At 36.5% G+C, this 12,050-nt stretch overlaps 1 protein-coding gene across 1 annotated transcript in view; it reads left to right on the plus strand.

The window, feature by feature from the left end:
* Window positions 1-11,927, plus strand: part of LOC123519795 (vacuolar protein sorting-associated protein 13-like) — a 59,501-nt gene extending 47,574 nt beyond the window's left edge. The window contains exons 59-66 of the mRNA XM_045281313.1: window positions 221-416; window positions 1,553-1,670; window positions 1,918-2,039; window positions 2,395-2,564; window positions 3,326-3,440; window positions 4,038-4,175; window positions 4,765-5,346; window positions 6,389-11,927. Of these exons, the coding sequence (XP_045137248.1) occupies window positions 221-416; window positions 1,553-1,670; window positions 1,918-2,039; window positions 2,395-2,564; window positions 3,326-3,440; window positions 4,038-4,175; window positions 4,765-5,346; window positions 6,389-6,436 (1,489 nt within the window). The 3' untranslated portion in view covers window positions 6,437-11,927. The remainder of the gene's footprint in view (window positions 1-220; window positions 417-1,552; window positions 1,671-1,917; window positions 2,040-2,394; window positions 2,565-3,325; window positions 3,441-4,037; window positions 4,176-4,764; window positions 5,347-6,388) is intronic.
* Window positions 11,928-12,050: the final 123 nt, after the last annotated feature.

The raw sequence follows: 12,050 nt of genomic DNA on the forward strand, positions 1-12,050 counted from the left end.
ATCCATTATTGTTGTGTTGTATGTCAGTCACAGTAAGTAATTAAATGTGATGAATTACCAGACAGAAATAGTACATATAAGTTTAAGATGCATTCTGTTTTTACAAAGGCTTGCCTATGTGGAGCATCAGAAATACCCACAACAATAAGAAATTAAAAGTGATTACTAGTTATACAAAGATAGTTTACATATAAGTTAATCAAGCATCATGTTTTTACAGACTTGCCTATATGGAGCGTCAGAACCAGTGGATGAGCTGGAATCAGTTGGTGCAGGAGATGGTGGCTCACTACCAGGGCCAGGTGGTGAAGCAGCTGTATGTGCTGGTTCTTGGTCTGGACGTTATTGGTAATCCATTTGGCCTTGTGGTGGGACTGACCAAGGGTGTGGAGGATCTCTTCTATGAGCCCTTCCAGGTAAGGCTTACAGTTTATTTATTTGTTTTCAGGAATTCTTAATGTTAGAATTTATAACCAGAAAGTTATTTTAATTTGACAGCACCTGTGCAAGATTGTTAGATTGAGTTTTGTCATTTTGTATCACAATTCTTGTAGTTATTGCTAATCTGAATCAGATCTCCTTTGATAATGCAGTGAACATTGATAGCATGATGATGTGGTAATAAATTACTAGGCTAAAGCATAATTAGGTTTCATAAATATTGAGTAATTTGCCATAGGTAAAGTGTTGAATAGTCATATTCTTACCTTGATGGATGTACACAGGTGGGCATTATTACTGTAATTTATTTTTTACCACTCATAATTCTATTTCTGTGCTACAGTTCTTTGCATCATAAGGTTTTCTTTCCAGGGAAACAAATAATAAGTAGAATTAGTTAATAACTCCAGGAGGAGATACAATTTGAGCAAAGGTGTGTGTTAGTGGGATGAATTATCATTATTGGGTTATCGGTTATCAGATTATAATTTTTCTCATATTATCGATTAATTGATATCACCAAAACTTTTGTTCCAAACTAGCAATAATCGATGATTTATGTTTTTAAAGTTTTAAATTAAAGAAATAAAAAAAATTTATTTTACTTAAATTATTTCTTTTTATTTGGGAAGAGACAAGGTAAACATTGAATTTGAAGTTTTCTCACATTTTTGTAAGTTTTCTTGGATAAAGGTAAAAATAGAGATTGGGATTTATCAATTCTTTTATCTAAGACATAAATTTATTGGTTTATTCATAATTGGGCAATAAATTACCTCTAGTTATCAATTACGATTATTGATTGTCATCAATAAGGTTATTGTTATCAATTTATTGGTTATCATGATCAATTCCTTTGTTATTGTGCCCATCTATGTTGATATACAAGTATGGATAGTTTTTTTTGTTTTCATCTGGTTGTGGATGCTAAAACTACATTTTTCCAGCAATCTTATTACACTTTCTGAAATTAAGCCACATGGGGAAAATAGTACAGTCCAGTGAGAAATTTTGAACCTTCTTTTCTTATTTGATTATAACATTACATTGAGGAAACAAATAAGATGGAGTTGACCCAGCAAATTGTACAAACATCTTAACCCTTTTCCAGGGAGCAATTGAAGGTCCAGGAGAGTTTGCTGAGGGTATGATGTACGGTGTGACCAGCTTTATGGGCAAGACTGTTGGTGGGGCAGCTGGGGCAGTGTCTCGCATCACAGGAACAATTGGCAAGTTGTCACATTATACTTTTGCCTAATTGTTATTAGGTTCCCAATAAACCCAAGTTCCACAAAACATTAAAAACTGATACATTAAGTGTAAAAGGTTAATTTGACACATTGATAGTATTAAAAAAAAAATTATCCTCACCACCTTAACCACTGACATCATGAATTTTGTATGAGACTGAAACTTAGAACATACCTGGTTCTTGTTGCAGCGCATTACAAGTTTTTCCTTACTGTTAACCTTCAGGGAAAGGAGTAGCAGCATTAACACTGGATGATGAATACCAGAAGAGACGTAGAGAAGCCATGCATCGCAAACCCGCTGATGGCATAGAAACTTTGGCTAGAGGAGGAAAAGGCATCGTTACTGTAAGTAACAATGAGTTTTGCCTGTGTGGCTCCCTTTATAGAGGTTGTCAGGACTGTTTATCACCTCATTAATCAATACAGACTTAAAAAGGCTTTGTCAGACTCCATCAGTCACTAGTCAGGAATGTATTCGAATGAAATGACAGCACACCATTGATCAGTCTTTGTTTTGGATCATCTGGATTCTTATTATTCCTTCATGTGTGTGTGTGTGTATAGTGATAGTGATATAATGATTATAAGGTGGACACTGTAACAAATAGGAATATTTTCAGTATATTTGTCTGGAACATTCTGATGTGGAACAATTGATAATTATTTCCAAGTACTAGCCTATCAGTGTGTCATCTTGCAGGGAGTGGTTGATGGAGTGACTGGAGTTTTCATGAAGCCAATCGATGGTGCCCGAGAAGAAGGTGTGGAGGGTTTCTTCAAGGGTATGGGCAAGGGTGTGGTGGGACTGGTGACTCGCCCAGCCTCAGGAGTCATTGATTTTGCCAGTGGGTCCTTTGATGCTGTCATGAGGCAAGTTGTTATAGGTTTATCCACTGTCTGGTGAAATGTAACATTCATCTCAAAGTTCCTTATTCATTAACGCTTTAACTGTGGATACACCATAGATTTGCCACCAGCTGATAGTGCATCAGTTTCTTCTGTCCATACAAAATATTCTAAGAGGGAATATGAAATTCCAGCTGCTGCCAAAGTAGTTCACGGGGCAGGGCTACATTTGGCATGTGGTAGTAAGTGCTCACTCTCATCGTTTGAACTACTCAGCTTGGTGGTTAACATTTGATTATGTGTGAGCTTCTTTGCTTATTTGTTGTATTTGACCTGAGCCAAAGGTTCCAAGAGAGGTAGGTGCAGGCAGATGTCAGTGCTGGTGTTGAAGTAAGCAAAGGTCTGCACAAAAGGCAAGTTTGATGTGTGATCTTCCATGCTTCTTTTTACTGGCATATATAGGTTTTTCTTCTGTGATGATTGAATCAATTTCTTATACAATCTTTGTTTCAAAATTAAAACTTTTCCAGAAATAATCAAGCTGTCAGTTTCAGGCAGTAGTGGAACAACCATCACCAGTAATAGGGTTGCCTGCAATTGTAATTTAGCCCTGAAATCAGTGCATGTGTGACCGTTAACCACTTAATTCTTTATGGATTAATTTCAGCAAGAAAGAGATTATGATTTTCTAAAAGTTCATAACCTCCTCATGTTTTGTTTTCCTCACACATTCATTTAGCACATCAGTGTACTGTAGCTTGATGTTATGATAACTATCACCACAGAGCAACAGACTCAACTGAAGAGATAGTACGGCAGCGACCTGCCAGATTCATTGCAGCAGACGGTGTGATTCGTCCCTATGTGCAGCACTTCGCTCAAGGTGCCAAGATGTTGCAGGTGAGAAACATTACCATTATTTTTTTGTTTCTCATGAAAGACATGCTGACAGTTCATGATAACAGTTCTGTTTGGTTGTTGTATTATTTACATATTTTACTCGTGTAGTAATTAGCTTCTTTTTTTTTTTTTTTTTTTTTTTTTTTTTACGTTATGGCCTATAGCGTCTGTAGGTATACTTGAAGAGTATGTGAGGGAAGCACTGTTAAGCTTCTGCCCATTAGTGGTGCAGGCAAATTTATTTATAGTGGTACCCATATTAGGGCCCAGATCACCACTCAAGTGCATCTTTGGTGTAACCACCTTGAACCTGGATATCATGGTGACATGTAAGTAACTTTAAACGACTCGACAAATGCCATAACTATAAATCGGTATGTGGTGGGATTCGAACCTATGTGTGGACGTCTGCTCGATCCGAGGATGACCACCTTATCCACTATGCCACAGCAATGCTCTTGACCTGGCTTGCCTTCATCCAGGCCCATCATGAGTGAACCAAGTGGGTTATACTAGTAATGGTATTAACTTCAGCATTGCTTCAGGTCACATGGTTAATGTAAATGAATGGTGAAAATACTATTATTGACTTTACAGGAACTTGAGAAAGGACGTTACTCCAAGACAGATGTCTATGTGGCACATGCCAATATCACTTCCAGCAAGTCTGTGCTTTTGGCAACAAACAAAAGAGTGATGCAGATTTCCCGCAATGACATCCTGGGACATCTCAAGGTTTGGCTGCCATGCCATATTTTTCTGAGATAGAGTATATAGAATAAGTCAAAAGATGATTGCATCAGATTTAATAGTAAGGATTTTTTTTTTCCTTATACAGACATGACACATCCATTTGCTTGACCACTGCAAAGTGAGGATAAATCAGTAAAGTGTGTGTGTGTGTGTGTGTGTGTGTGTGTGTGTGTGTGTGTGTGTGTGTGTGTGTGTGTGTGTGAGAGAGAGAGAGAGAGAGAGAGAGAGAGAGAGAGAGAGAGAGAGAGAGAGAGAGAGAGAGAGAGAGAGAAAGTTGGTTGGATACTAAAGTGAGAGGAATGGAACATCAAAATATAAAGTCAACAGATAGATAAGTGGGAACTCTTCTACTGTGGCTGTTTCTTACAGGGAGTTCACAAGAACAGGTATCTAAGTAAGTATTTCTTGATTGTAAGACTGTCATGTAGAGATACTGGATAAAATTAAGTTAATAAAGTGAGGAAAAATGATGAGATGATTATGTTGAAAGAATTAATGAGTGGTATCAACATATTTTGATATAAATATTATTAATAAAAAGATTTTCTGAATGTATTTGGTCTCTCTTCAGGTTGAATGGGTGCACAGCTTTGATGAGATGTCAGAGCCTCCCGTGCTCACTCCCAGTGGACTGCGTCTAACTGTCAAGCAGGAAAAGAAACGTGTTCTTGGTGTGTTTGGCAGCGGAAACAATGCTAAAGTAGTGCCGATAAGCTCTGAGCAACAAGCACACGTAAGTCAGCAACGTATGCAAGTGCCTGCTGATCAAATGCATGAAAAGGGTCCCAGTAGCACTTTGTTTGGCTCACCACAGCACGCTAGTAAACCTTCTAGACAAAACCCTACTCCTAAAAAAAGCCTCTTTGGCGTTGTTGGGTCAATAGGACTTACTTTTGGCAAGATTGGTAAAGACATTACAGAAGGAGTGGCAAAAAGTGTCACTTCCAGACCAACAACCAGTAATCAGAGTAGAGTGGGAAGTAACATAGCATCTGGTAACATGAATTATAGCAGAAGTTCCAGACAGAGTTATCGAGCAGCGAGCACACCAGTAGAACCCTCTAGCACCAGTACTGCATGCTATCCTAGCACCGTACAAATGGAGCCTACCACATTTTATGTCCAGGTGCCACTTGAAGATTCAACGATGCAGGTATTTCCATCCATTTTGATAATCAGATACATTACATTATGTGGGTCTTTAAATATTATGTTCTGCAGAAAAATACTCTTCACATTCTTGCTGCACCGATTTGTGATTAATAGCTTTTATGCTTTGATGTAATTGTTATTTTGCTTGTTTGCATGTTGTGTGCCAGCTTGCCTTTCCTGTAATCATTCTTGGCTGCTTATCTTCATATGCACTTCTTGGAAAATTAGAAGATTGTTCAATACCTGACTAGTACTCAACTGAATTTACCTACCTTTCTCTCTCTCTCTCTCTCTCTCTCTCTCTCTCTCTCTCTCTCTCTCTCTCTCTCTCTCTCTCTCTCTCTCTCTCTCTCTCTCTCTCTCTCTCTCTCTCTCTCTCTCTCTCTCTCTCTCTCTCTCTCTCTCTCTCTCTCTCTCTCTGGAAAAATGCTGTATTCTATTTTTTCTTTAAACCTTGACTTGCAATGTTTGTATAGAGCAATGAAATAGCTCAGGAACTGAATTCACTTTGGCACTTTGTTTCATTTATGCAGCTCGCTACCATTGAAGTTACGACTAATAAAGTTCTTCAGCACCAGTAAGGGCAACAACTCCTTACACTATTACATTCCCTTCTAACTCCTGCAGCAGAATGCACACCAACTCTGCATCTTGCACCAATAACACCTCATGCAGTATGAACTCTTTCTGCATACTAACACGTTTTCCTGCAATGCCAATATGTTCTTCAATCTCTCCCACATTCTCCAAACCACATACTCAGTTATGCAATATTCCACAGCCAGCCTCAAATTCAATAGTACATTCTTACATACCTACAAGCCACTGACACTACAAATTATAGAGTTACTTCATTTATTCCCTTGGCACACAATGTATGGCTGAACAGCTCAAGAGGCAATAGGGCTACTACTTGTGTCTGTCTGTATTTTATAACATTCTTTCTTACTCAAAGGGACAGGATAATAAATACAGTAATAATTCAGCATCTTACTTTTCCATTTCAGTTTAATATTTTGAACTGAGCCTGTTTTTCCTTGCAGTGGTTCCTGTCATCACTGAGCAGCGCTTATCTCAAGCATGAGCAGTAGTCACCAACAGTGCTGAAGAAAGCTTTCAAGCCTACCAGGATTACTATGTTTTGTTTGATACACTACTTGAATTGATTACAGTAAGTTAATGCAATGTAGACTTGAACTTAGCATGCAGACACTCATATATTTCCAGATTGGGACCATTGTTTTGTATGTATATTTTGTACGAGGTATCACCTTATATGTATAGTATTTGTTGATTTTATACCAAAGTTTTATGTGAAATATACCTCACCTCAGCGGGAGATGGGCACGGTCTTTCTTTGACGAGCTATTGTTGATGATCTACTGTGATGCACATTGGGGAGATGTACAAATTTCTAGTTGAAGAAAGAGGAGAGATGGAAACAATATTGGATTACTATTGAGATCAGAGCTTTACTTCTTCTTTCATGTGGTGTAATTATTTTGTTTGATATTTTCATAATGTACTGTATGTCATACAGTAAACTGAGGAGGTTCAGTGATAAATATAAAAGATTTTTTATAGTAAAAGTACCTAGATTTTCATGCTATTTTTTACTTAAAAGCTTTTATGGATATATGATACAGATATATGTACTTGTAAATGTATATTGATGTATTGTTAGGAAGAATTTTTTTTTATCAGTAAATCATCATAATAGAAAAGATCACAGAAGTGTTTCTATAAAATGTGAATTCTATGATGTTATGAGAGAATTCTGAAAAGTCTGTCATTATAGGTTATACCGTGTTATCTTAAAACTTTGATGGTTTTCATACTTAACTATTTATCAGTTTAATTAATGGACAGTATTTTCTTTAGAATGTACAAAACTATCATAGAAAAATTTTCCTTGCTTGCAAACTTAATGCACACTAAAGTTTGAACTATTTCATTTATCAGTAGCACATCTGATTTGGGTATTCATGAATTTGGGGCGTTTGAGTATGTACTTGAAAGCTGCGGTTCATTTGTAAACTTGTATTATGCACATCATTGCCAGAAGCCTTCATACCTGCCGTCCTTCATAAGATATGATGTAGTTAGATGAATATTTGAAGACATTTTTGGACATTCTTGCTTTCCTATTTCCATGCAACCAGCATACTATGCTATAACAGCTTGCCACAAACTGATGTTCATATACATTGTATTGTAAGGCTTATATTTGAAGTACACTAAGCTTGGCTAGTTGCATTAAGCAGTGGAAAGGAAAGTAGAAGACATTTATTCTCTTTCTAGTGTATCTGATGATCTGCATCAGTAGTGATAACAGGAATGCAGGACATCATTGTGTGATGATGAACTTGCATCCTAAAACAACTGAGTGGTTGTCAGTTTGAATTACCACCACGGGAATTGCCTACATGGTTCATTTGGGATGTTCATAACTGTTGTCACTCTTGTTATACATACACCAAAAGCTTCTGGCTATACATAATCTTGGATGATGAAGTAAAGGTCCTATTTGTAAACCTGTCTGACAAATGAATGACATAAAAGTATGTGCAAAGAGTATCCAAAACAGCTCAGGCTTCTTTGTTTACCATTCATAACAGACTTACAGTCATATTTTGTATGATTAGACATTGTAATTTTAGATATATAACAAGTTAAGCCTACATGGTGCATGAGAAGGCAGTGGTAGTGATGGGCAGCTGGCAAAAATGTTAGCTGGGAATTTGAGATATTTTGCTTCTTTTGCTGTTTTCATAACTAAAGGAAAGTTTATTGAATATATATTAGTTAACAGTGTATTTGTAAGTATGTAGTTTATTTCCAAATTAGTGTCTCATAAGCTGAAGTGGTGCTTTTGTGGAGTAAACACAGTTACCATTGAGCTGCATGAATCTTTTAGCATTCAACTTTTGGATATTCATAGTAAATTTCTTTTTAGTTAGAATAGCATTGTGCTTGATGAGTAATTATCACAGTGGCATATCAGTATAATTTGGATTATAGGAAAGTAAATGTGCTTTACTTCAGGTCTTCCATGTTTGGTTTTGCTTTTCTGATTCCTTGCTTTTCTATGAGTGTCTTCCAAGGGGATGGCTATAGGAGCAGAGCCAGCACCCCTTCCTATCCACACACACTCTTCTTGCTTGTTTAATCCCTCCTTTTCTAGTAACCTCTTATTCACACCATGAACTCTTTCATCCTATTCCTCCATCTTTTAAGTGGCATCCCATTCTGTCAGAATCCTTGATGTCACTCATGTTCACCTTTTTTGTCATGCACTCCTCACTTTTCATCTCTCAGTATGGCCAAGTCACCTCAATTCTGAACAGATTTACTCTTTACACTGTCTGCTTGCATCTTCCATACATGTAAAGTTGATACTTAGTATGAATTGATGTAAAAGTTTCTAAGTAAATTGTAAATAAAGATTGTATTATTCATGAGTGATTGTGTTTTGTGAATGTAAATTTCTAAGAGCAAAAGTTAATTTGGTGCAAGCAATTCACCTCCCACAACAAGCCAAATTTATTTTTCCATTAGACTTCCATAAGCACCACATTACTCCTGTTAATGAGAGGGTAGACACGGTAATGGGTCATCACAATATGATGCAACTACCTTACTGACTTTTTATACAAACAAAACTGGTTCACTTGCCACCAAAGTCAGAGACTTAAGGCTCGTCTTCACTAAATAATGGTAGTATAAAGTGCACGGTGGAGCTTATACCACTGATGACCACTAGGTAATGCACCACATACTACTCCACAATTTCTTTCTAAATGGCTCACCTTCTCTCTCCTCCAACTTCATTCAATTCACATCTTTGTCTTACACCTGAGCTAGACACTCTCCTAACACTTCTTTTCCCTATTGAGTCTTAACCCTTTCCCATTCCCCTTCTTTTTCTTCACCAATTGTGCCATTTAATCCTTGTAGTCTGGCATATACTTATTCTTTAATACATTTCAACTAGCCATTTCCAGAACATTTTGAATATACTTAGATATGTAAAGTGAAAAGCCTTTCATTCCCCCAGTAACCATTACAGTCCCACTCTGCCCCACCCCAGTAAGTGCCTTGGAAGATCAGTTGGTGCCATTGAAGACTCATGATATAGAGGCCAGTGATAGGAAGGAATCGTTATAGGTTATTTTATTAAAGATAAAGGAGAACTAAATTTAATCTCTAATCTTATTTCATTATGATGGAAAGTTATGTTTGGAAACAGAAAAGGATGGTATGTGTGTGGAAGACAACGCATTGTGGTTGAGGGCACATCCCTGTTCTTCATCCTACCAACCAAATGGACCAGATATTTTTGTGATCCTCGGTTAACCACTTAATTCAAATAATTGTAGCCACACATTTGCTCAGTTATCTGTATGATGACTTAAATTATGTCTATACTTACTTAAATAAGCATGAAAACATATATATACTACTTATATATACTTTGCTCATATTTATCTAGATATATTCGTGGTATGAAAAATACAAGTGTATGATAAAATACTATCAAAACATGCTGATATTTTATGTTTCTACATTAAATGCTATTCAATATTCCTTGTCTTAATGTTTCTTGCTTTGAAAATACTACACTGTGATCCATACTTCACTTCATAAGTTATACTCAGCGAGGCAGAATCAATCCATAGGTTACCATGTATTGCATTAATAAAGCACTGGTCGTCTTTCAAAGAAAAGCTGATCATAAGAAAATCTGAACCAAAAATAATATCAAAATTTTCAGTGAAGAATAATATTGTACATATTTTACTGGTGCAAATTTTTACACTTGAAAAGGAATCGGTTTTGAGCAGAATGTTTAATCTTATTATTTTATTATTTTTTTATTTACCTTCTAAGGTACAAAATTAAAATTCACTTCAGAATTTATTCCATTTTGTATAAATGAGGTAACTGTTTTTTTTATGTAATGGATGTAATGGATTTGATTGAGGCTGAGTGATACTGAAGGAGATTCTTGCATGAGGCTAGTCAGCTTCTGTGGCAGGCTTCATTACATTCTGCAGTTTACAGTAAGTAGGCTGCTTGTGTGCTTATTTAGTGCATTGGGGTACATCACATCTAGCTGTGGAGTGGACCTAACATGTCTAAGTGTGTCTTTTACTGATGAAAGTCATCATAATTGCTGTGGTACAGCACTAATGCATTAACTACCTTCTTATGACAACACAAACCATTTAGGATTTTACCACGCATGCCACATTACATTTCACCCTATTTCATATCCTGTTCCTCACTGTCATTATTCTGTTTACCCAGTTTTTCCTAGGAACAAGTATACTTAATAGGTCTGGTCTTGTGCTGTAATGCAGAGAGGTGTTCAAGCAATGATCTCCACAGTGTGTGATGCTTGTGCAAATCATGAGGATGCACATGCCTTATGTGAAACTTTGTAGGTATGTGCATCAAGCAGGTTATACTTACTGAGCTTATCTTTATGCAGTTACCAAAGATGGTTTAGCAACAAGGAATAGGATAGCCAGTGCTCTCTTTTTATAATGCAAGATTTCTGAAGTGAATGCTTGGTGTTTGTTAACTCTATTATATTCCTAGATTCTCAGCTTTATGTAGAATACTGGAATTTTGTTTGTATATTATGAATTATATGAATTTACCTTTTGAAGCACATTTATATTTATATTCATAAGAAACTGATGATATATTAACCAAAGTCAGTTATAAAGTAAATGAGTTCAATGTGGTATACTTGTTTCAAGTTTGATTTCTTGAATTAATCCACTTGTACTGCACAGTCTTTTACTTTGTATATTTGAGGAAAACAGGAGAGTGTATTCTGTACTTAAATATTTTCTTATTCAGGTGTAGCCATTAGCTTGTGATTGTGAGCACCAAGGACTGTGGATCTCATAGTGAAGGTGTGAGGTGCATCAGGCTGTGGCTTTTTGAGCGGCACATTTATCACTGCTCTACAGTTCAGTATTGCAGCCTTGGATGTATCCTGTGATGTCTGTACATTCATCAAACTGTTCAGAGGAAGCCCAATCTATCAAGTTTCACACCAATGCTTTAGTCTTGCATGATCACTGAAGCCCCTTAAATTTTTGGGTAGATCTTCCCACAACTATTACAAAAATGGTCATTTGGTAATTCATTTACAGAAATTACTAAGAATCCAAGACTGTATTTTACAAACAAAAGTTATGCTATTGTGGACACAAAAAACTCATTTAATGGTACTTGAGTGATAATGATGATGATGATGATGAATGCTACATTCTGCCTCCACCGTGTTAGTGAGTTACGAAACCATTTCTTATTGAAGATCTTGAATCACACTTTTATAATTGCATTCCCGAGACATCTAAGGAATTCATGCCTAAGACCCTCCAAGGTCTTGCACTGCCCCAAACCTGTTGTGTATTGACTGCAGACTTGTTGCTCACTGTCTATTGTTTGTATTATCCTGAGGGTAAAATATACTAGTATGCATTATAGATGAAACAAAGTATAGCCAAGCATTGGCTTTTTCTACCTGTAATTTGTTTATGCCATATTAAAGAGCACGAGCTATGATGTGTTTCTCTCATTATGCAACACAAGGGTTAATCTTTTTGTTAAGCTCAACAAAATGTTGCATCAGTACTCAGGTAGTATTGGTGTATGTCAATATGCATATCATGTTTCTCACTCACT

This window comes from Portunus trituberculatus, chromosome 46 (assembly GCF_017591435.1).
Source record: "Portunus trituberculatus isolate SZX2019 chromosome 46, ASM1759143v1, whole genome shotgun sequence".
In the NCBI taxonomy this organism is placed as follows: Eukaryota; Metazoa; Arthropoda; class Malacostraca; order Decapoda; family Portunidae; genus Portunus; species Portunus trituberculatus.